Raw genomic sequence first — 26,705 nt, 5'->3', positions numbered from 1 at the left:
AGAGAGAGAGAGTCACCATCCTGCTTCTGGACTGTATCATGTTTGTCTGAAAAGGACAGTGAGTTGGTAATATCCATAGCTGTAAAGAAAAGGTTTTGCCTTTTTTTAACCCTTCCCTGCATTCAGATCCCATATTATCTGTCAGACAGAGAACACATTTTAATATACTATCTCTCTCTCTCTCTCTCTCTCTCTCTCTCTCTCTGTGTGTGTGTGCGCACGCATCCATGCTTTCAGACAAGTTTCCTTTCCTTGTGTTGGTCATTTCACAGAAATAACCAGACCATCAGGCTCACAGTCACTTTTTGGCATCTTCAAAATGGAAGAAATTGCTGTGGAATACTCTTTTGTTCTTCTGTTTCACCCAGTACTTTTCTGAGTGATTGCACACATGAGAATATTTGGTGTGGAGAAAAATTCATGGGATGTTAGTGTGAAATAGTACTTTAAAGCAATCTACTAAGCATGTAGGCAAGTCCTGAAAATGCAAAAGTCATATCACAAGATAGAGCCTAAATACTGTTTAGCAGCTATGATAAAGGCACTGTGGTCATGGAGAGGGACTAGTGAATTCCTATCTCTCCACTGATTTCTTTCTACCCTGCGATGCAAACCCCCTCTGAAGGAGCTTGCCAAGAAAACTCTATGATAGGTTCATCTTAGGGTTGCCTTAAGTCAAAAAATGACTTGAATGTGCACAGTGACAAATGTTGTCCAAACAAGTTCAGTCTTTCGTTAGTTTCTTGAAAGGAAAAAAGGGAGAGAAACACCATGCACTCTTTTGATTGTTGCTCTTCATAATCCATGAACAACACTGTTGTTCATGAACAGAATAAGTATTACATGCAAAGACATAACTTGGAAACTTATTGTAAAACCTGTTACAAAAAAACCCTAGTTTTTAGCGATTATTTCCCCTGAGTAAGTTAGGTTTCACAACATGTTTAACAATATTTGTTTCATTATGATTGTAAAGGAGGCATTGTTTTATTTCTGTTGTGGTATAAATTAACTATAGATACATGGCCTGACTAAATCGTGGAGGGGAAATAACATATGGTTCAAGTTCTGGCTTTTACTGTACCTTATGCTGCTAAATGAAAATGTTAACATGGGAGGGGGACTAAAAGTAACCATTTTAATTACTTCTGAGAAACAAGAACATAAAGTCACATTGAAAATTGTAACAATAACACTAACCAACCACTTTTGGGACCTTGGACTAAACAGTCAGCCCCTGGTATTAAGGGATTTAATCATCTGTGGCTTGAAAATACAGTCCGTCCTTGCCTTACGCGCGGGATCCGTTCTGGATCCTGCCACGTAAGGCGAATTTTGCCTATGCTCGAGCCCCATTGGAAACAATGGGGCTCGTGCACGGTGGTGCGGGAGTGTGCAGGGCGTAACGGGCACGCGCGCCCATTCAATTGAATGGGACGTGCTGCCCTTCCGCCCCGTGCGTGCCCCGTGGCTTGAGCACGTATGCTCAAGGCTGCGTAAGGTGCGCCTGCGTATGGTGCGGGCGCGCTGTATATATTTTTAAAAATCCAAAAAGCAAACCTTGATTTTGCCATTTCATGTAAGGGACAATATTTTGCTATGCCATTGTATATAATGGGACAAGCATCCATGGATTTTCATTTCTGTGGAGAGTTGATGGGTCCTAGAACCAAATCCCAGTGGTTACCAAGGGGCCCACTGGAATTAGTTTCGGAAAGCAACTGCCCATGCTCTGCAAAGGAACCGTGGGGGGGGGGGGAAAGCCTTTTGAGTCACAAGGTTTTTCTCAAAGGTGCCTTCCTTCTATTTTCCAGAAAACAATTGATTATGATGGATATACCAGTTATAAGTGGGAAGGGGTGGGGAGTTAAAAGGCGGATAATTTGCCACTTCCCTTGCCATGTTATGTAGCTGCATAAGGCTGGAAACTGTGAGATTGAAGGAGAGGGGTGAGGGTTGCAATGTGAATAGGTATACAGACATGTGTATGTACGTATGCATGGCTGCTACACACCTTGAAGACTGCACCTATGTACATACATGACATGTTGGGTTGAAGGACACATATACAAGCTCTGGTTAGTGGGCCAATCTTCTGAACATACCAAAACTAGAAACTGAAAAGCTGAAAATGAAAATTTTAAAATAGTAGATGAGAAAGTTGTATGCTATTGAGTTTGATTTACAAAAATGGTCATTCGGACAGTGAAATGCTGTCAAAATTACACCCATAATAAATAAAGTGAGCTGTAGAAAGCTGTAGATTTTTGGTACATACCAAAATCAATGCTCTCTACAGCTCACTTTATTTACTGTCATAAGAAGCTATCCAAAGTCAAAACCTCCGTTGTAGTTAACAACCGAAAACATAATGCCTGGAAAAACTTGTCGTCAGTCTTGAGGCCCATAGTGTTCTCTTCTGAACGCTTGTCAGGTCTTTAAAACTATTCCTCCCACTCATCAATGAGGTTTATTTCAGTTAATGTGGACAAAACTAATGACATATATCTAGAATTATGTGTGTTACTTTTTCAGTTGTGCTGGATTTGTATCCCCCTCCCAGCCAATAAGATTCTATTTATTCTTAGTTTTATTTTGGTTTTGCTTAATTACAGACATTTTTCTTGCCCTTCTATAAGCATTTCTAAGGTGGCTAACGATACTGAACAATTCAGTAATTAAAACATAAAACAACAAATAAAATTTCCAAGAAAGAGAACACCAGATATAGCTGCAGCATGAGGCTTAATACCAGAAACTATCTAAGTGTAGATAAACTCATAGTGTTACACCTAGGAAGGCCTTCACATTTCATTTGCTATGTTGGGCCACCAGTGAGAATGCAATGTGTTTTCAACAGTCTCTGTGTCATTTAACCTTAGTCTTGATGGTTTAATATGTTACCGTTCTTGTGTCTCCTCTTCTCTTCAATTCAGGAAGTGAATTTTCTGGAAGTCCATACAGCCACCCACAGTATTCAACATACAATGACTCCTGGAGATTTCCTAACCCTGGATTGCTAGGTAAGCTTCCCTTACCTTTTTTACAGCTGGAGCAGCTGCCCAATGCGAAAGGCAGAAAAGCAAGGATGGAACTGCAACAAAGGCTATAATGAGGATAAGTGTGTGCAAGGATGTTCATCCAAACACTGGTTATACAACAAAAGAGAGTGACATATGGACAAGTCTATTTTAAGGTTATTTGGAGTTGATCTTAATAATTTATCTGTTTAAACAGTTTATCAATTTAAAAGGAAAATTGGAATACTGTATTTAAAATACTGCCCCGATGTCTTGATATGATATGTTATATTTGATATTTCAAACTTTTACAAAGAATATTGTTTTAATAAAGTTTCTTAACATCTAGAGAGAGAGGGGAGGGAGAGGGAGAAGTGTACATAAAAGACTGTATAGATTAATTTGAACAACCTCAAAAACATTAATACTGCCACTAGTGATGGCAGGATACCAGCAATGAAATGTGTAAGACTCTAGCCTAAGAAGCAAACAGTGAATGTTTTTAAAAAGGCACTAGAGAAAATGTTAGATTGATCATAAGGTTGTTGTTGTTGTTGTTGTTTTGTTTTTGTGTGCCTTCAAGTAATTTCTGATTTAGGTTGACCATGAGGTGAATGTATCAAAGTATTTCTCAGCAAGATCTGTTCAGAGGGATCAAGGTTCGATTCCCTGCTCAGCCATGGAAACCCACTGAGTGATTTTGAGTGAGTTACACACTCTCAGCCCAAGAAAAATCACCTTAAGGTCACCACAAGTCGGAAATAATGTGAATGCACATAACAACAACATTCAGAGGTTTGCCATTGCCTCCCTCTGAGTCTGAAAAAGTATGACTTGCCCAAGGTCACCAAAAGGGATTCTGTGGCTGAATGGGAATTTGAAAACTGGTCCCCTAGAGTCCTAGTCCACTGTTCAAACCATTATACCAAACTTTCTTGAGAGCATAAGGTACTATACTTTATATATCATTATCTTCAAACCTTCTGGGATTACATCCTGGCATGAGTCTTGTATAGCCACATAGCTTTTTCCTATACTGTATTGCATGGGCAAGTTATTCATTTCAAACTCTTACATATTAGGAGATAAAAACTGAACTTAAAATAACAGACTGACCATTCCTTTGATCAGGAGACTTTCCAATTTCAGTGGAATTTCCTTTTAAGTAATCAAAATGTTTGTTTACTCTAATTCTACACTGTGTAGTGGAAATGTCTGTCTATCTGAACTACATCTTGGAGTCATCTGTCATCTTAAACTCTGGTTAGTTTGTTGAAACCAGTCAACATCAAGGCTTGAACCTGGTTTGTTTCAACAAACAATTGTTTAGATCGATCACATTTTTTCTTAATTCAGACATCGTGATGAATGGCAATTAATTCAAAATGCAAGCAGACTCTTCCAAATCTCTGTAGGAGAAGTGTGTGAGCTCAGTAATTCAGAATGTTGCTAGGTTTAGTATTATGTGGAAATGCAGGCATGAGTTTCTTAAACAGTTGGAGGCCTTTCGAAGCAGTTTTCAAGGTGTGTATCTTCATCTCACTTTCACCTTTGTTAGCAATGGGCCCAAACAGACAGGTCAAAATAAAGCTGCTTTGGGTCACTTTGGAGATATCCTGTTTAAATGAGACACACATCTTAAGAGGCCAGAAGCTGCGCCAAAGCTGTGCTCCAGTCCTTAGAACTGCAGCCTGGCTTTGACATGGCTTCCAGCATCTTGTGATGCATACATCATTTAAATAGCATACCTCCAAAGTGACCTGAAGCAGCTTTATTTTGACCTGTCTGGGCCCAATAATATACAAAGCAGCTCAAAGCCATGCTAAATCCACTTGACCCCAATTGTGTCAGATTTCCTGGTCCCAAGCAAGTGCCAGAATGGCATGGGACCAGGAAATCTTCTTCCCTATGAGCTTGCCTGACATAAAAAATCCTCAGCATATGTCCTCTTACATGTCCCATTTATTATTATTATTAACCTTTATTTATAAAGCGCTGTAAATCTCCCCATGAGGCTAGGCTGGTGGGAATATATAACAGGGCTTTCTCTGTAGCCACACCCCAGCTATGGAGCTCCAAGATCATGAGGCTCACTCTATCCATTTGAGTTTCTTGTGGAAATGAAGACTGCAATATTTTGTTTGGCTTTGGATCTTAAAATTAGGAGTGTTTGCTCTAACTGTTTTTAAGACTGTTTTGGAGCTTTTTTTTCCTTTTCAAAATAAACCAAATTGTTTTTAAAATTACAAATTGCTTTTAAAATTACATTTATAACTATTTTTAAAGAGAAGTCTGAGTGGTTTTAGTTATTTACTTAATGTTTTAAAAGCATTTCTGTCTATATAGCATCATCTCAAGGGCCATAATGGACTGAGAGATGATTGACAAATAAACAGGTATATTCCAAGCAGTGGAGGGGGGAACATCATGCACTGGTGGGATAAGGTTCTTCCCTCCTTAGGTTTCACCTAATAGTTGACAATAAAAATAAAATCATATCTTATGGGAAGTTGGAGTGTTTTCAACAGTTTCAGCTCTTCAACTGCCTTCACCTTTAGCTGTCTGCATAGTATTGTTTCATTGTTTTACTGCAGAACAATGTGCTCTTGGGAGGGGAGAGAAAGTAAAGGAGAGGAGACCATGCATGAACAATTCTTCCTTAGAACAAAAACACATTTCTCCATATTGAACTCTGGATAGACTCTTCTTGTACGTTCTTCGATATTCATGATATTACAGTTAAAGAAAAGCTATTTAGCTTCTATACTTCTAAATGAATATCTTGCATCCAAGTTCTCTCTCCTCAATCTTTTGCCTATTCTATTTTGCTTTTTCTTACAAATTTAGGACTTAGGGCATGCAATCCATGTTTTAGCAACATCTGACTTTTGCAGTAAAGCAGAATTCCATTGGTTCTGGAAAATCTCTCTGTAGGTCCTTGACTTCCATTATAGCAAATCCCTGAGTAACTCAGCCCTCCCTCATTTTAACAAGGAGGATAAGCAACATCCATTTTATGCCACTGTCAAAGTCTGCCCCACCCTGACCTTACATGTGTGTAGCACATGGTGATTAGAATTCTCCTGCATAATCTATGTGGATGAGGTAAGTAAAATACCAATTAATTGTCACCTCTCTTGCAGAGAGATATTGTGCCTTAGAGAATTCCAGATTTATGGATGGCAAGGTTGTTATGGGCAACCTCTAGCAGAGAAATAATTTTGAATTTTTGTCATTTTTTAAAATTCCACTTTCTTTGTTTTAAGTAATTGAGTCCCTAAGTAATTGAGCCACCTAAGCTCTACCCATCACATTTCCTGCCCTTAACCAAACCCTTTGGGAGCAATTGAGTGGTTACAGCATTCTGTGTCACACTACTTTTTCCAGTGCAAAATTACCATTTACTATGCTGTAGCGAAGGATGTGTTGTTGCTAAAATTGGAAGGTCTTTTCTATTACTGTTTTATTTCAACAGAGTTGCTACTCAATGCCAGTTTCAAAATGTGCTTTTGAAATTCAAAGCCCCACACAGTAGATTTCAGGATCAAGCTGTGAGGTTATAAAAGGCATGAAGGTAGCTCTTGGAGCTGTTACTTCCTTGCATGGAGATTACTTGATTACTCATTGCTTGATTATTTTCCATTCGATGGCTAACAGCAGAGGTTTGGTCCACACATGCAGCAGAAGGACTGTCATGAGGTAGAGTGGATTGTAGCAGACTGAGCTATGGGCTGCGACACATTTTAAAAAATCTGTCTCATTTAAAACTCTTTGCAATTTTAAAAGAGTTTAGTATATCTAAAGGTATGAAAATCCCTCTGTTTCTATTTCATTGCAATTTTTCAAATCCTATCTACGTTATCTTTCCACCCCTATTTCATATCAGGCTGTGAGACTTTATGGATAGTTTGGAAGTCTGTTTTATTGCTATGTGTTTTAAAATTTTCCTGGACTACTTGTGCATATTTTTCTACTTATACTTAATTTTTGCTGTTCACATTTCATAAAGTGTTTTGTGCACACTTTCCCCTCAAAATTGCAAATGTGCAAATTTTTGAGATGAGGTATGTTTATGTTTGCAAAAGGTCTTGGCAGGTGCTATAAGGGCTATTTACTTGGAAATGGTTGTCTAAATAATTTTCCATCCCTAAGCACATCATAGAGAAAAATCTTAGCTCTGCTCAAGCATATGATGTCTCTCACCAAGAAATATTTATCTCTCCAACCTTCAAGTATGTGTTTTAGCATCAGTAAGAACACACAGGATCCAATCTGTTGACCATTAGTTGTGGGAATTAATTTAACAGTAAAAAATGTGTCGACATTTGCCAAATATTTTTTTCAAATTCAAAATTGATATATCCAACCAAAAAGAAGTAACCACTGAAACACACCCATATCGTATGATACAGGGAAAAATATCTGTATCACATCACCAACATTTCATTGAAGTAAATAAACAACAACAACAATCTTTCCAAAAGGTTTAATGGTTCTCAGCATTCTGGAAACATTATTTTTTGCTGAACCAAACCTAGTTTTAAATCTAAACACATCTTAGATCCTGAAGCTCAGATTTATTCAGAAAAATGTAGCAACAGCACTCTCTGGGAGTAAGTTGGGTAGAGAGGGTGAAAAAGGCAGTGAAACTGGTTTAAGTAACCAGCTTGTAGTGTATATGTATTAGTCACTCGCAATGCTGCTTCTACTGTCAACATGACAATCCTCACTATATGCATATATATATATTTTAAAAAACCATTTTTAAAAACATTTTTGCATGCAGAAACAAAACAAAACAAAGGCCTGCCATTAGCAACAGAACAATACACATGTAAACCACTCCTGCCTTCCCAGGGTCACACAGTACATATATACCCAACTCCTTTCCAGGCAAGCATTCTCTGAAGACGCCAACCACAGATGCTGGCAAAACGTCAGTAAGAAACTCTTCTAGAACATGGCCACATAGCCCGAAAACGCCACAAAAAACTATAAAACAAAACAAATTTAAAAAGTTTTCTTCCCACTGTCATGAGAGTTTTGTACATTTTTAAAATGACTTTTCTTTGCATTTGGGGACTTATCTGTGAAAATTTTATTTGTTCAAAAGCGGGCTTTTGGGGCAAAATACACATTATTTCACATAAAATCTTTATTTTTAAACTGAAAACAAACAGATTTGGCAAAGGAGTAGGGGCGCTGATCTTTTCAGTCTTATGAAGAGAAAAGAAAAACCTGACAATAGTTGACAGTCCCCCCTCCTCACCCCCACCCCCAGTGGGATATATTGATATGTTGGGACTCCTTTCTTATAGAGGAGAAGTATATAGTGAATATTCTTGATGTCCATCATAACCTGACCCTCAAGATTGTTAAACTGTTCTTCAAAATCCTACAGTAGAATTTATTACGACTATTTCACCTCATGAGTTTTCTGTTCCCTGTTTTTGTTCCCCTCTGTTCAAAAGAAGATTGGAAATAGCAGAACTGGAATGTATCCACACGCTCCAGTCCATCAACAGTGGGTTGAACAAAGACAATGATTTCCTACATGCATTTCATCATTCTCTAACCCCTCATCCTCATGAAGGCGCCCTTGACCTGTTTCGTCTCCACTCTGGTTCCTACACCACATTCTAATACTCATTGATATGGTTATCTACTCTCCTTGGTTTTAGGCAACATTCTTCCTCCTTCCTTTGTCCCCCAACAACCATAGTTGAAACTGAATTTGCTACCTCATCTCCATACCCACAAGGTTTTGAATTTCAATTGACATTCTCACACACAACTGGTTTATATAGATCTGTCTCTGGACTCTCCATCTCACCCCATTCATTTGAGGAAGTAGACTCAACTCTACGAAAGCTCATGCTACCAGCTTCTTTCTTCTAGCAAAGGTGCTAGAAGATCCCTTTGCATACTGATTTTCCAGACTAGCACAGCCTTGTCTTTGAATTATACAACCATGCTGACCAAGATACAGTATTGATTTACATATAATAAGAATACAAGTTGAGTATCCCTTATCCAGAATTCCAAAATCTGAAATACTCCAAAGTCCAAAATTGTCCACAATAGGTAGCTGAGATAGTGACCCTTTTTGCTTTCTGATGTTTCAATGAACAGAAACTTTCATTTCATGCATAAAATTATTACAAATATTATGTATAAAATTACCTTTGGGCTATGTTTATAAGGTGTCTATGAAACATATGTAGAGTCTGGTCCCATCTCCAACATACTATGTCTATGCAAATATTCCAAAATCTGAGAAACCTGAAATCCAAAACAATTCTGGTCACAAGCCTTTCGGATGAGGGAGATTCAACCTGTAGTATGAAGAAAAGGGAGTCCAGCCAAATGTTTTCTTCTTTTTGTAAATTGAAGATTAAGCAATTACATTATATCAGTTAACTTATAATTCATAAAAAGATTTCCCTAAGTGCAAATAAATCTCCTAAGGGTGAAAGATATTCCTGTTTTCAGATTTTCCATTCCATATTTTTATTTTAAAACATCATAGCCTTGCTACTGATTTGTTGTCTCCTTAGAAATGTTTACTCCATATCCAGAGATGCTTTAGTGCACAGTTCCTGTATCCTACCAAGTTTTCTAACTGGTACGACAAATTCCCATACCATTGTTTACTTCCCAGTCTGTTCTGAATGCCAGGCTTGAGGGCTACAGCAACCAGAATGATGGATTGAAGTAAAACAATCTAATCAGACTTTTGATATGCATTTGGTAACTTCTCTACTTGGAATTTCATCTGATAAGCACATCAATTATAGGAACATCTAAAGATGACATAAATCATATTACTGATGTCAGTAATCTCAGCATAATAGTTCTGTGTGTACTATTGAGGGCTGACTGTAACCCATCACTGTGGTATATGAGCGCCTTCCTGTGGCTCTGTAAATGACCTGACTGGCACCTGCTATGTGTCATATTACTCACTGGCTCTTATTTTCAGATTCCAATATGGAAAGGCTCATTGAAGTTGTCACTGAAACTTAACAGATGTTTGCTTCTGACTTTCCTTAAAGCAATCAAGCCTGCTGTTCCAAATGCAGACATCTGAATTTATCCTTAAATTATACATGTAAATTACTGAAATTATATATGCATTGTGACCTCTATTTTTCTCTCTTTTTTTCTTACCCTGCATGTTCTCTCCCTTCTGTAGTCTTAGATTGCAACAGCCCCTTTCCAACAAGGACTTGATTTCTCTTCTGGACAGCACCAGGCACACTGAGTAGTGCAGAAATAGCAATTATGTCTTTGTGTACCTCCACTTTATAGTTCCAGAGGTTTCAAATGCTCAACTTTTGTTCACAAGAAATCCTTGAGCCAATTGTGAAATCTGTAAGAAAACTGTCTGGAGTGCTAGCATAACATGGCCATGTCTTCTCTAGTTTATATGCTCTCTCTCTTGCTCTCTCTCTCTTTCTCTCTCGCACACACACACACACACACATATACCCCAAGAGGTTTCAGTCACTGAAGCCTAGCAAGCTTGCATGCTTAAAGTCTATTTAATACAAACATGCTAAAAGTGGATAATAGCAACACAGTCTAATGAAGAAAAATGATTCAATTTCATGCTGGTTTGTTGTAATAACTTCTTTACCATTTTCACTTATTACTTTCAACTTGATGTTGATCATGGTAGATCTTGTTTGATGCACTGTTCCCTCTTCTGAACTGATGTGATTTGCGCACATTGTGAAATGTAAGTGAGCCTGACAGTGCTCCCCTTTGGATACACCTGAGCTATATATATAGCTGTTGTTACGGAGGACAGGGTCATAAGATTGACAATATTGGCATGGCTTCATATGAGGTGAAAGGGTTTGGAACCAGTCAATTAGGATTAGAATCAGTACTTCTGTGGGTTTCTATGAAAGGATTAGAGAACAAGTATGAGCCAGAAATGACTGTGTCAAGAAATAAATTGATGATAATATGAATTAGAAAGGAAAAAATGACAGAAGAATGGACAAGTTTATTCTAGAGGAGAGTGTAATGACAGGGGAAAAGAGTGAATGTTTTGCAATGTGATGTTTTCATTTTTCACTTTAAATACAGGCCTTTTTGATTTCACCACACAAGTGTGAACCGAGAGGGGGAAAAGTCCAAGTAAGGAAATATATAAAAGGCTGCCAGGGAGCTACAGTGAAAAATGGTCTTTTAATAGCCAGATTATGTTAAAAACATCACATTGTAAGAAATGGTATGGAAGGTCAAGTTTGGAGAATAAAGAAAAAGTTGCCTGTTGAAGAGTTCATTTTTTTTAAAAAAAAGAAAACAGTTCTATAATACTTGTCAACATAGGTGTTTGATCATTTTGCTTTTTCCAAGTGTTGCTGAAAAAGTTCTGGCCCTTATCCAGAGCAACTTGTGCATCAAAATGTAATTCATACAGGTATTCTAGTCTGAAAGCTGAAGAAAAAAGAAAGGAAAGTTGGAAAGTCACTTCCATTCATGTGAGTAGATAATAGCATCCGTGGCCATCTGTTATGACTCCTTCACATGCAGTGGTGCCTAGTGACTCCTAAAATAGTGGGACAGTGAAAACACTCTGGGTTTGAGCCTGAACTTTGAGCAAGCTATACAGCATGCTAAACCTTATCCTCATATAACCACATGCACAAGATTTTTTCTCGTACCCCCGATTTGCATAGGACACTAATTGTGTTACAGTTATGGAAGGTGCGTTGGTGAATTCTCGTTCTATGTTGAGTGGGAACCTGGATGGATCTGCAATCGTAAAGCAACTCTTCTACGCATACAGTGGACCAAATCCAATCTTAGGCCTACCTAGAGTAGACACATTTAAATCAATGTTAACTGAAGTAAAGTTCAAATTGCATTTGTTTTAATGGGTGCGCTCTATATGGACTAACATTGGATACAGCCAGGTTGCTTTAATTCACAGCAAATCCGGGTTCCCTAAAAACAATGATAAAGAATTATTTTATATATTTGTATCTTTCAACCAGTAAATTTTTCAGTGGAACACAAGCTGGGGAAGTGTCTTTCTCTCTACTGTGGGACCATATCTATGGAATGCCCTTGACTTTGAGACCCATTTAGTGCAGCTGCTGGCTTTATGTTGGCACCAAAAGTTTTCATCAAAACTTTCAGAGCTTAAGGATCATGTCCTGACTTGAGGCAAGTCCAAACTAGGGCTAAAAGTCGGAATGGACTCCCTGACCTGTACTACCTTGGACCTGCCCTGGAGCCATCCCACTACCTGTTTCTCCACAGGGACATTGGGTAGTTGTCTATACTGTATATGTCCCTGCATCTGGATGTTGCTTTGGTCTGCTGCCGCTGCCTGTCCTCCATCATATTCAGCCACCATTGCCTTTTATCTGTCAGGACAGATCACATCCTGGGAGCTGCTGTCATTTACCTCAATATCCAGGCCAGATTTTGGCCCAGGTTGGTTACAGAATGGTTTTTCCCTCTAGATGTTGGTGCTGCTGGCACAAAGTTGCGTACTCTCATGTCAGAAATGAGGCATCAGATCACAGTGGCACTAAGGAGGGGAAAAGATTTCTGTAGCCTTTCTGCACCAGGAACTCTCTCGGACATTAAGGTAAATGGCAATGGCTGCCAGGCAGTGATCTGTCCTGCCACCACCCCCCCACTCCAGGAGTCCAAGGGGGAATCTGTTGTCTGCACTACAGGAAACACAAGTTTCCTGCAAATTCCAGATAAAACTGCATTTTTAAACCCAAAGGAAGGTGGTATACTTTAAGTTTGGTATGCATAGAACAGTATATCATGTGGTTTATCATACCAGATTTGTGCCACATTGGAGTAGCCTCTGTTTTTTTCCATAGTGTAGATAAGTGCCTTGATATAGTATATACAGTATATACTATATACGGGGGAGAGGGATTCAAATCATGGTCTCCAGAATCATAGTCCAATGCGCAAACCATTATACCACATTGGACCTCATATTCACTTTTCTTAAGGGTTTAACATAATTTTAAATAGTTTTTTTCTATTGTCTTAAATTTTTAAGGTTTCTCATGAATATTTTGGCTACTTGGACTACCTTGAGATCAGTTGATATAAGGTGGGCAATAAATATCTTAATAAATCTAAATTTAGAGACAATGGCGCATTACAGACCGCCCAAAATGGGCAGTTTCATGCCGCTGCCGGTTGCTGCGTCCGGGAACCGCAGCAGCCAAACCGCGCAGTTCCTGGGCGCAGCAACAAAGAAGCGCCAAAATGGCGCTTCTTCCTGTGACCCGGAAGAGGCGCTGCAAGGCGCGAGGCACGCACTCGCGGCACCACTTCCGGTGTGCGATGTCCGGACACTGTGCGTCCGCGACGTCAAAATAGCGGCGCCCATCGTACGTAGTCATTATGCGTGAGGGGCAAGGCGCATCAGGAAGCGCTGCCCCTCGCGTGTAATGACGGCGCCCCATAGGGCCCGTCCGGAACGCGCCAATGTCTGCCAAGTGTTTTGATGGAGTCCACCTTATCCAATAAAAGATGTAAGGACAGCCCACCTTACCTACAGTAAGGTGTGCAATGGTTTGGAACATGCAGAAGACTTTAATAACACTTTTTTTGGAATAGTAAAAAGGTCTGGAAGCCATGCCCCATAAGGAAAGACTCGGGGAGCTGGGTATGTTTAGCCTGGAGAAGAGAAGGTTAAGAGGTGATATGATAGCTCTGTTTAAATATTTGAAGGGGTGTCATATTGAGGATGGAGCAAGCTTGTTTTCTGCTGCTCCAGAGACTAGGACATGGAACCATGGATTCAAACTACAGGCAAAGAGATTCCACTTCAATATTAGGAAGAACTATCTGACAGTAAGAGCTGTTCTATAGTGGAACACACTTCCTTGGAGTGTGTTGGATTCTCCTTCTTTGTAGGTTTTTAAACAGAGGCTAGATGGCCATCTGTCCGGGGTGCTTTGATTCTGTTTTCCTGTGTGACAGTAGGTTGGACTGGATGGCCCTTGTGGTCTCTTCCAACTCTATGATTCTGTGATTCTCAAATCAAATGAATATAAAATAAATAGTAGTTGTGCTGCAGCACCCAGTATATTACTTCTGTTCAACACCTGAGTCACTTCATAATGCTTCCGGTGGGCTGTAATCAGAGTATTGCCTTTCAGCAAAGTCCAAAATTAGTTGAAATGCCACATTGATGTAGGGACTGTTAGAGCCATTTCACAGATGATGTTTACATCTGGATAGGAAGAAGGCATGTGTCCAGTGTCTAGTTCCTTATGTATTGTTTTGTGTGCCTTCAAGTAATTTCTGACTTATTTCTGACCCTAAGGGGGAGGAGGCTAGATTTTCCTAAGGTGCCTCTTAAGATGCAAGTTGTTGTTGTGTGCCTTTATGTCATTTCCGACTTAAGACAACCCTAAGGCAAATTATCATGGGATTTTCTTGGCAAGATTTGTGCAGAGAAGATTTGCCATTGGCTTCCCATGAGGCTGGGAGGGTGTGACATGTCCAAAGTCACCCAGTGGGTTTCATAGCCAAGCTGGGACTTGAACCCTGGTCTCCAGAGTCGTAGTGCAACACTCATACCACTATGTCATTCATTGCTCTTGGCCAAATTATTATTATGCAATGCAGTAATAATAAGTATTGCAGTGTATAGTCTGGTGACACTGTGCCAGAGCTTGAGATGGCTCTGCATAACATCTTACAAACAGAACGCAAGGTTCTATGCCACAATCTGTGTGCTAATATTTAAGAGACCACAAGAACTTCCTTGTTTTTTCTGCATCTGATTAACAGAATTGCCCCCCCCCCCCCCGAAACAAGTATTGTACTGATCCATTGGCTTCTGAGGTTGCAGTTCAGCCAGGGCATTTGCAGGACATTCTGAATAAGCATCTATCAGTTTGAAATGCTAGGAAAGATGTTACTTATTTACTTTTGCTCCTACTATGGCAAGCAAGTTATCTGACAAAGGTCTTTCCTATTTTGAAATATGTGCCAATTGCCTGCCTTTAAGTATTATATAGAAAGTCTTTTTTCATCAGTGCTGTACAGTGGTGCCTCTAGTTTCCTTCCAAATGCTCATCTGTTTGAAATATTGGTCCCTTACACATGTCTTGAACTTTGTGACTTCTCCATGATAACTGTCACTTCAGTATTGATTTCTCCCTGTTTCTCTTCCTTTAAAGCTGTCAGTAGATGCCTCCATGACATGGAAGAGTGTTGCTGTTGAGTAATTGCATTGTTTTTTCTGTATGAAGAGGATGCATACTATTTTATTTGGAAACAACCTTTTGAAAGAGTTCTGAGTATTATTTTTAAAGCAAGCAAACAAATACCAAACCACATGGAGAATACATATTCACATTCACTTCAATGATCTTTGGCCTATTTCATCCTATTCCATTTGAACTATGAAGGATTTAGTAAACTCTGTCAAATCTATTGTTCTGAACGCTGATGGTCTGCTTTTGGAAGACAGGTCCTAATTTCCTGAAAATCTGTTATGCAGTCCACCCAGGTTCATTCCAGTTAAAAATGCAGGTAATGGATGGTATATTTGCTAATGGCAAAAACTAAGGGGCTCGACAGATGGGCAGCTCCATGCCGCCTGTCTTTCCCTCTCTTCGGTGTCACAGCAGCCACACCATGCAGCACCGATGCGCTGCCAAAAAGAAGCTGCCTACAGTGGCTTCTGTTTTGCAGTGCTGCAAACAGGAAAGGGCGCTGCCATGACGCCACTTCCTGTCTGCAATGTGCAGACACTGCACTATCATGGTGACCCCCGTGTGGACCGGAGGCTGCCATGATGGTGCCACCACTGCATGCTAGGGTTCAGGAGCGTGCAGTTGTTGCATGCTCCTGAGCCCTTGTTTTAGCCCAGTTACAGCGCTTCCTGCCCATCTGTACCGGGCCTAACTGCATATAGAAAGCTAGATTGAAGGGGAAAGGGCTGTAATCAAACCACCCATGGTTTTCCTACATGGGAAGGAAAAATACAGCAGACAGACAGGAATTAGTGTTTTGGTCCTAACATTCTGGCCCGGTATTTCGATTTCACCAGACGCATCAGTTCTTCACTGGCCAGTTTCCAGCCTGGCTGGCTATGCTCATTAACAAGACTGTCAGAGAATTTGGACTGGCCTGTATCAAATAATTCTATGGCCCTTTTGTGATGTTGTTTTTGCTCTCTTGATTATTTTTTCTTCCCTCACGCTCTTGAAACTTGTTTGATTATATCTTGAGTGCCTACATGCTTGCCGCCTGAAACTGTGTTTGTATCAGCTAATCTTGTTTGCCTGTCTCTAGGAACTTCTCTCTGGATGCTCTATATGTTCATTTGATACTGCTTGTTTATCCACCTAGATATTGTTGATATTTCTATTAGCATCGATCCTGACCTGACTGGACTTATGAATGACTGTAATTGTGGTTGTTAGTTAAGGATTTTTATATCTATGTGACTAACAAGAAGACTCAGCACTCACAACTCAAAGGCTTTCCTAAGATACTTTCTTTCAGGCTGTCCTGATTATCAAGGAAAATAAATTCTGAAGCTGGAAAACAAATTATACTTCCTGTTAAAAGCCATTTTTTAAATTGGTATATATTATATCGAATTTTATAAATGGTAGAGGCTTAAGATCTTTTTGGAACATTTAAGCTGAATCTATTTTTTGATTATCTTTTACTATTCATGCGCAATAGGAAGTGCTAACAAACCAGTATGTATGCATTCCCTTTCATTAACCCAACTGCGGCAAGAATAGGGGTTGTGTGAGAAAGTCCTTAGTTAAGTATATTTAATTAAGTAACTTCTTCTGGCCTGACTCCCTCCCCTAAACCTGTCAGACATGTTTTTCACCTGAGTATGTGTCACCAGAATGGGGCTCCTTCTTCTCATGACGTTGGTTCCCAACAAAGTAGGCTGGAAAGAATTGCGATTGTGGTAACAGTGCCAACATTGTAAAGAACAATTGTGGAAACAGAACAGTTACTCATTTGTATCTGCTTCTTATTTATAATTGTTCCTTAGTTGTGATTTTGACAATATTGCCAGCACTATAGCTCCCTCCTCAGCCTACTTTCTTGGGCATCAGCTGCATGGTTTGATGGAGATGTCCCTTCTGCCAGTGAAATTACTTAATTAAACGTACTGAAATGAGTAGCAGATATAGAATTCTATCCATCTAGCATGTGACCTTCTTCTCTTTGTACTTCCATCCACCTTTCCTAACATTATTGTCTGTTTCAATGATTCATTCCTTCTCGTGATGTGTCCAAAGTATGACAGTCTAAGGAGTTTATTGCATTGGGCCACGAACGTGCCCAATGTGTTCTAAAAAGGGGGCGTTCTGAGAATATGACGGGCCCCAGAACGCATCTTACCGAACGGAGGAACACCGCAGCTGCCGCTGGGCGTTCCAATTGCGTCCCCAATCTGTTCCAGGGGGCGCGATTTCTGAGAACGCTTTCAGTTCTCGGAAATCGCGCCCCCTGGAACAGATCAGGGATGCAATTAGAATGCCCGGCAGCAGCTGCAGCGTTCCTCCGTGCGGTAAGATGCATTCTGGGGCCCATCACGTTCCCAGAATGCCCCCTTTTTAGAATGCATTGGACACGTTCCTGGCCCAATGCAATAAACTCCTAAGTCTTGTGGTTTCTATGGATATTTCTAACTTGATCTGCTCTAGGACCCATTTGTTTGTCCCTTTGGCTGTCTATGGGATCCTCAGCACTCTTCTCCAGCACCACATCTCAAATTAGTTGATTTTCCTCCTATCTTCTTTCTTGACTGTCCAGCTCTCACATGCGTACATAGTAATAGAGAATGCAATGGCCTGTATAATTCTGATTTTTGTGCTGAGTTGTATGTCTTTGCATTTTAGGATCTTTTCTAGTTCTTTCATAGCCGCTCTCCCCATTTTTAATCTTCTTCTGATTTCCTGGTTGCAGTCCCCATTCTGATTAATGTTTGATCCCAGATATGAGAACTCTTTTACTATTTCTATTTCCTCATTGTCTAGTTTGTATGTGTGTAAGTTCTCTGTGGTCATTATGTTTGTTTTATGTTCAACAGTAAACCTGCCTTTGCACTTTCTTCTTTGATCTTCCTTAGTAGTTGTTCCAGGTCTGTGAGGTTCTCTGCTAGCTTTATGGTGTCATTATATCTCAGATTGTTATTTCTACCTCCTATTTTCACTCTTCCCTCTTCCATGTCCAAGCCTGCTTTCCTTACAGGTAGGGTGATAAGATGCAGCCCTGTCTGCTTGGCTAATTGGGAACCATTCTGTTTTTCTTTGTTCTGTCTTCACAGTAGCCTCTTATCCTGAGTACAGATTTCTCATTAGGACTATCAGATGGGTTGGCACTCCCATGTCTTTAAGGACGTTCCATAACCTTTTGTGATCTATGCAGTCAAAGGTTTTGCTATATTACGCTTCCTCCCCTTGCATGTCCAAAATCCTCTCTCATCACCTGGAGGAAGGCCTTCCTTGCCAAATATGTGCAAGTTTATTTTATTGCTTGCATGATTGATCTCCTTTCCCTTCCTGCTGGTTGCAGCATTCCTGAATAAGCATTCAAATTAATGCAGTATAAGAATTCTCCTCTATCAAACAAACACCCATCCGTAGTCTTGGAATAAGTTCAGGCTAATAAAACCCATTACCTTTTTTTAGCTTCTGCGCACATTCTAAAGAAACAATAAAAATTACATCCAGAGAAAAGCTAATAAATACTGATAAGACCAATTGGCTGCTGGTAAAACATTTTATTTCTAACAAAAATTGTTTAAAATAGCATTTTTCATTCCTAAACTTTCCAACATAGTGTCCATATGCTGTTGTTGAGAATGAAGATATTCAGAACTTATGCGCATGCCTGAAAAGTTGTGCACTGGCCCTGCACTTGACTTTTGATTCTCAGCCATCCAAGATGAGTTCCAATATACATGCTAATACTAGGTTGACACCTAAGTATCACCTAATACCACCTAAGGCAGACAGCATTTGTGTAATGGGTCATCAATAGTTAGTGTAGCCCAAGAAATTCCTAAACCCATTATAAATTAAGCCCTTGTTGTCCTACTTTTTCAACTTTTTAAAAAACATCCCACTTTCCCATTGTGTCCTCAGTTTACTTCAATCATTTCTCCATGCAATTCTTTTTTCTCTGAATGCTTCCGCTTATGGGAGGAAGAGACCTTCCCCATGTTAAATCAGTGTTTCTAAGGACATTTTTTCTCAGTAAAGTCATAAAAGTTTCTGATATTACATTTATAGTTATAATTATAATTATATTATGATGCTACAATTATAATGATAGAAATTCTGTATTCCAGCCCCCCTCAAAAAAGAACTTCCCAGGAAATGAGCAAAAACCCACATTCTGACAATTCCTTGTCCTTGTCTTTTCTTCTGAGAAGTTCTGGACTGCATTATGTACAGTAATTCATCTTGCTCTGTGTCTTTCTGTTTGTACACAAATAAATAATCCATTTTTCAAAATCAGAAGGTGTGAGCTGGGGAAAGGGAGAAAAATGAATTTTTAGCTTACATCCTGATGGAATTTGACACAAATCATGAGAAAAAGAGTAGATTGTCAATAAAATAAAATAAAAATGCCTTATTTCTGAAAATTGCAAAATATACTTTATATAGCTATCATCTTTGGGAATATAAAGTCTTTAGTAATAGTGAAGTGTATTTTCCTTGGTAGTATAATGTTTTTAGTTGTAAATCAATAAGTTTGAATGATTGTATCAAGCAACTAAAATGAAGTTTTATTTAAGAACACTGAAATAAGAAAGGGAAATTGGATTTAAATCAGTGGTCTAAATTACTGCTTATCTCACACTAGTCAGTTGTTTTGGGTCATTCTGCTTGAAAATCACTGCTCTTGAACTTGGAAAGGTAGCAGAATGGCAATATACTCTTTTGCACCATCATCACATATGCACATCAATGCTGTTAGTTCCAATGTCTGTTTTTGCCCAGTTGAAATATGACAATACCATTTACACCACCCTATTTCCTCCCATTTCTGCTCCATGATTGGTGTTTTTAAAAAACAAAAGCCAGAAACATGTACTTGAACAGTTGCATAATAATGATGTCATTGGAACCCCTCTCCCCATTCCCCATTTAGATCAGGACACTACCATCATTCCCCCCCCCCCACCATGCTTTTCCCCATGAATTAACACTTATCTCATTCTACTTTTGTACATTATTCTTTAAACATAAATATATTTATTCTTTTAACTTTTCCTGAACCCTGTGGTTTCTCTGGGTAGTAATCCTTAATAGGATTACCTCAGAATTGCACTATTGGGCTACTTCCTTTACTATTTTTTGTAAAAATATTATTAATGTAAAAACAAAGTCAGAGAATGGAGAATGGAGTACCCTGGTTCTCTTGGAAACTCTTGGGAATCCCAGTGTTCTTCCAGTAGTCTTGGGTTTCCCTGCTAGAGATCCCCAGGAATCCCCAGTGAACAATGAACCATATCCACTATGCTTCCAATATTGCAATGAAGTGGAACAAGACATTCGCTCCTGAAGTGGTTATTAAACCATAGCAGGATAGTGGGATCCCTAATGGGATTATTTCCAGTGTGAAAAGAAATGATTTCCAAATGACTCAACACTGGTACAGCACTAGAAGAGTTATTGTGTCATGCAATAAGGTCCTGGCAAAAATGGGATTAACACAGTGCAACTGTGGTAAAACAGTGGTATGTGGTAAGCTTTTTAATTAAAAATTACTGTTGCATGTCCAGGGGCGAGTCTGCTCCGCCAAACAAAGACACATGCACAATTTTGGGTTGAAAATGGCCGCAACTATTTATTGATTACGGCTGCAATTAGTTGGCATGTGCATGGCATCAGATCCGGGCACTGGCCAGCCTTCCTGCTGCCTGATGAGACCAACTTATGGCCTCCACCAGAGAATGGAACTGGAGCAATGAGAGTCCTTCCAGGCAGGAAACCTATGTTGTAAGCCACCTTGGGTCCCAACTTGGGAAAAAGGTGGGATAAAAATAAATTTAAAAATCACTCTTCTTGGGTGTGTGTGCCAGGAATGCATAAGCCCCTGCCTGGGCCTGCCATTTCTGCTGCACTCCCCACCCCAGGTCCCATAAGGGAACCCCCATCCATACCATTTCCAAGGTACTGAAACCTTCCCGGATTTCAAGCCCATACCCTGCCAAGAAGGCAGGCCCAGGGAGGGCTACATTCCTCCCTAGCACTGTTTCAGGTTAGGATGTAAAATATTTTGGGAGAGTAGGTTATTGATATACCCCTGATATCTGGTTTTGTTTCAATAAGTGAATTGTCTATGCAGTAGGTATTTCTGGCACAGTGAATCTTTGGGCAAACACACTGATCTGAATAATATGTAATAACTGGTTTGTTAGGTTTCCTAGGTATAGCCTCATTGCTGGGAGCTGTGGAGATTGTCAGAGTTCAATAGTTCTTTCTCTGACTACTTTGTTAACTGAGTAGAATCCCTGGAGCTTTTACACCATGGTGTCTCTTCTCTTCCAGGCTCTCCTTACTATTACAGTGCTGCAGCCCGGGGAGCAGCACCACCTGCAGCAGCTGCTGCTTATGATCGTCACTGACACAAGGAACCAAGAGGCACTTACTAAACATACCACGCTGGTTGACACCACTGGAATCACCTAGAATGCAACTGCAGAAATCAAACTACAAGGAAGGATAAAAGAAAGTATCCCCCACTGACCCATGCAATGATTGGATTGTTATTCTTTTAGCTAGGTGAACTGCGTATTACTTCCTTTTTTTTCATTAATGAAATTCTAGTGACCTTAACTGAATCTCCCATAAAAAGCAGAGCAAACAAAGAATCCGTTTTGTTGACATTTCCTGTGGCTTGCAAGATGTGGTAGCCTTGTGTTTCACACAGCCATCTTGCTTTTGGACTGACTAGCTATCTCCAGTTCTCCTAGCCATGTGATGGGAACAAGAACAGTTCTCAGTGCTTAGCACTCCTCTGTTGAATGTCTCTCTTTAATGTGCATTGTGACAGGATGACTGATTCCAAAATGGACCATACCGGTTGGGTTTTATTTTAAGGACAGGGCATTGAGAAAAAAAAAATTGGTCAGTTCGAATGACAAAGCACCAATGTAAATAACTTGCTTCTTTGTGTAACTATAGAGTGGTTTAGCATCAAATACTGCAACGTGGAACACATGATGAATTTAAAACACATTGGAAAATGTGTTTCCTTACTGGTGCACTGATTCCAAGAATTCAGTAAGCTTTAAAACAACCCTGAATCAGGTTATCATTCATTGTGGCTATTTCTGGGGCTAATGTTCTTTCTACATATATGATTCTAATGTGACAGTCATATATGCTCCATCTATGGGTATTGAACATATAAATAAAAGACAGACATGGACAGTTAGTGCCATTTTAATTCCTGGACATTAATTTATGTTTATTTGTAACCACACTTAACACTAGCACATACCCTCTGTCTTTTAAGTTTGACTGAACATGAAAAGAAGGAATTCCAAATAACTGAAGCCTTATGTACATTGAAATAGAATATATGTAGAAACTGGAGTACAGTAGTTGTATATTTCCCAAAGTGAAATTTGTTTTCTCAAAAAGTGGTAAATTGTAACTAATATGAAAAACATGCTAAATCTCTCTTGATATTGTTTAAAATGTTGGAGGTCCACAGCCACTCAGCTCCCCTACTCCATCTATACGTTGAGCATTGATGTCAGCAGGAAGAAACCTTAAACCCATAGGTTTCCATGGTAGCTGGAACTGTACAGCTCCCATGGAAGTCTACATAGGGATGCTTTTCCCATGTAGAAGCCTTCAGGTAAAATGTTCAATCACCATATCAATTTAATAAAATTTGAATCTAGGTAACACAAGTAAGTTTTCAAATTTCCAAAGCTTACATGGCATTTACATCTTCAGTTTTGGCGTGCTGGTTGCTCATGGCTGGTTGGAAAGAAAACTGATCTACAAATGTTTGTGTGACCATTCCCTTCTTCTTTTACTCTCTCCTCTTTTGTACCTGAGGACAAACAGTTTGGCACAATGCTCCATGTGCCTATGTGAGGCAAAGAAATTGTTGAAAATAACCCTAAGATCCACATCTGAAATCAAAGGGGAAATTATTTGCTCATTTTCATCAGCTCACCAATTACACTGAGATTCAATTCAAATTTAACTTTGCAGATTAGGAGCTGTTTGGGCACAAGCTGGTCACATAAACTCTAGCAGTAAGTAAAACAAACCTCATATGAGATCCAAGATTGATTGCTTCCTGTGCCACAGGGTACCAAACCAGCCAGGTGCCCAGTTTAGTTGGTTTTCAGAGTTGGCAGCTAGTGAGAGTGTCGAAGAGATAAGAGTCCAGCACTGTCCTTTGCTATGGATGGACTCTATTCATGCAAAGCATTGGGGAAGGAAAAGGGCCTTTCATTGGTGCCCGGTACCAAAATAGGGCACTAGCAGGGAAGAGGCAGTATGAGCACCACCCCTTTGCCATGGTTTGTTGTGTTGGGAACTGAGGAGTGAACCAGAGGTGGCAGAATTTCCAGGTGCCTTTGGGTGCCCATAGGCCCTGCTGACTGAACAAAACATAGCAGTGGTCTGTCTGTAGCCTCTGGGGCCATATGTTATGTACCTCTGCACTAAACTATCTGAAGCTGTTGCCACACTGCAAAAGGACAATGCTGAATTGGCTTCTTCCACTGAAAATGTTTTGCAAACTGGTTCCTGAAGCAATTCCCAGAGAAGGTAGTCATGTTAGTCTCCAAAATGACTAAACTTCTTGTGGCACCTTAGAGAGAGGAGAATTTATCATGGTTTAATCTTTGATGTATTACAATCCATGCTTATTTCACATACAGAACTATACTTATGCCATACCACATCTGCTGGTCTTTCAGGGCCATGAGACTTCATTTTTTTTAAATGTAGCAATTTTTTGATTACAGCAGTGAAGCTAGATCAATCTAAAGATTCAGAAAAATGTGCCTGTTTGAGGTTTTTAATGGAAGTCCTGCATCCCCTGCCTTAACACATGATGGGGAGATCAATTCTCCTCTCCAGGATCCTTATAGAGATGCTTTACAAACAGCTCAGCAGCACAACCTTTTCCAATGCTTACTAGCATGCAAGGGATTATAGGGTCCTGAGTTTAGCTAGAACTTTGTTAAAGGAGTCCTCTGCTGAAGAAAGGAAAGATAGTTGCAAGTAGCTTCAGTCTTGAAACCACTCACTCTGGAAAATTCCTTCCAGTGTTAATGTCTGTTTAATATGGATTGGTCACTCTCAAAAGATTTGGAGGTGTGAGTCTATTTTGATAAGCCCTTAAAAGAGTGGATGCTTATCTGAAACATCTCCAGTTCTTTTGAGGTTTATTTTCCCCCTCTCCCTTGCCTGCCCTCAAAGATTTTCCCAGGGAGCTACATTAAATATAATGGGCAGAACCCAGACATTTCAATGGGTCTATTCCAAACTGAATTCTGCTTAGCATTAGACCCACTGAAATCCTTGTGTCTAATATCCCATTAACTGCAGTGGCTCTACTCTAAACATGCCTTAGTCTGGATCCAACCTATCATTTCTCAAAAAGAAAGAAAAAAGGTGTTATTTCATATTGTAAAGTCACAGTTTTACAACTTCTTTAAGATCTGTTACCCTAGCTAGGACTCCTTCATAAGAAATATGCTGACAGTTTTCAAACAAGGTACACAGAATATGTAAAAACTGGACTTGTTAAATCTTTTTTGATTTAGAATCTGAATTCTCAGTTCCTTCAGGATTTTTATGTACCAATATTTTACTGATCTGAAAAAAAAAATCAAACCTTTCATTCTGCCAAAAAAGGAAGTTAGTTTTCTGAATAAAACTTTAGGCAAAAGAAACGTGTCTAATAGTTTTATATAGTGTAATGACTTGTATCATTTTATTGATATCCAAGAACACAATGGGGTTTCCTTTGTTTAAACCCTCTTCAGAAGAGCAGCAATTATTTAAAACATGTCTTCATATTTTATGGCTGTATTTAAAGTCACACTGATTAAGGACTGTCTTCAGTATGCGATTCTGTTGATTCACTTGATGTGTTTTGCCATCAGCTATTTGATTTTTGCACAGTAAATGTTTTGATTCTCCCCACCCACTTTCCCTTGGAAGGAATAGAGAATTAGTCCCATGGAGATAAATATATATATATAGATATATATAATAATATATAGTTTGGGCTTGGGCCAGACTGCAATTTAATACAACTGTTTCTTTTATATTTATGCAAATGGCAAGTTAAACATTCTGAATAATCATGCCCAGTTAATTTGTGATTTACAAAAGGTGACACTTCATCTAAAATTGAAAATGGCCCCCCCCCCCATGATTAAAACCATTAAGCGTATCTTATGGCTAGCATTAATGTGGCTTAAGATGGCAAAGCCAGATAAAATATATCATGCAAGACATGGTACCAGAAATGTCTCAAGTTTGCTTGGCTGTTAGATCCTGCTTCCAACTTGACCTCATTGTTCCTCTCTGAATGCCATCATTTATGCTTTGTTTCAGCATAAACGTCAAGACAATAGGAATGACAGAGCATTGTTATAGCCAATGTATGGTCTGACTATGAGTCTATGTGAGTGTGTTTGCATGTATGCATACATACACACCCATACACTTATAATTATTATTACAGTTTATTTTTATAGCACTGTAAATGTACACAGCGCTATACATACAAATGATCAAATCAATAAAATTAAAACCTACCAATGGCGTACAATCTACAACCCACAGATTTCCCTAGACGCTGGTCCAAATCCCACTATAAACAGTTGTTATTGTTTTTTCATTTAGTTTGTCAGGTCTGCACTGCCAATATTAGGAATTTTTCACTTTGCCTTGTAAAGCAAATTTCAGCAGTGGGCCCTTGGGGGCTGGCATGCACACACTCATTCACTTTGGCTGCATCTACACTGCAGAAATAGTCCAGGTTGACACCACATTATCTGCCTTGGCTCAATGCTATGGAAATCTGGAAATTGTAGTTTTGAGAGTCATTTAGCCTTCTCTGTCAGAGAGCTCTTATGCCACACAAACTACAATTTTCAGAATCCATAGGATGGAGCCATGGCAGTTAAAGTGGTGTCAACCTGGATTATTATTGCAGTGTGGATGCATCCTTTGTGATATCAGGAAGGGGTTAGTATCTTACGTCTAGGTAGCTATAACACCATCTTTGAAGCAGTCTGTGGGGGAATTCATCTGTGACAAGAAGCATCTTGAGTGGAAGTAATGGAGACATATAATGCCTGTCATCCAAAGTGCTACTTTAGGTACACCTGAGAACTTGGGCATGCGAGTAGAACTTCCTTTGAACAGGAGATACCTATGCCTTATCACAATTTGCTTTCCAAAGTCCCCCACAGTTTCTAACATGGTTTGCCATGAGACCGTGGAGGATGCTGTCAGAGAAACAATAACCCAAAATCCACTTGAGGGAGGACGATGGAACTAGTTGCACTGTGTTCTGGATCCTGGCCAACATAAACAGATGGGAACTAATAAAGCATAAATGCAATTTTCCTCCAAAATTAAATCTACAAATAATATAATGCATGAACCAAATCCTTGATCCTTCCTTTGGTTG

At 39.5% G+C, this 26,705-nt stretch overlaps 1 protein-coding gene across 1 annotated transcript in view; it reads left to right on the top strand.

Annotated features, from left to right (window-relative positions):
- PAX5 (paired box 5) overlaps nt 1-25,196 on the top strand; it is a 278,811-nt gene extending 253,615 nt beyond the window's left edge. The window contains exons 9-10 of the mRNA XM_042455822.1: nt 2,937-3,023; nt 21,572-25,196. Coding sequence (XP_042311756.1) covers nt 2,937-3,023; nt 21,572-21,648 — 164 coding nt within the window. The 3' untranslated portion in view covers nt 21,649-25,196. The remainder of the gene's footprint in view (nt 1-2,936; nt 3,024-21,571) is intronic.
- The last annotated feature ends 1,509 nt before the right edge of the window (nt 25,197-26,705 follow it).

Source organism: Sceloporus undulatus, chromosome 2 (assembly GCF_019175285.1).
Source record: "Sceloporus undulatus isolate JIND9_A2432 ecotype Alabama chromosome 2, SceUnd_v1.1, whole genome shotgun sequence".
In the NCBI taxonomy this organism is placed as follows: Eukaryota; Metazoa; Chordata; class Lepidosauria; order Squamata; family Phrynosomatidae; genus Sceloporus; species Sceloporus undulatus.
The sequence above is the reverse complement of the archived record's forward strand: the minus strand, read 5'-3'. Positions and strand labels throughout refer to the sequence as shown.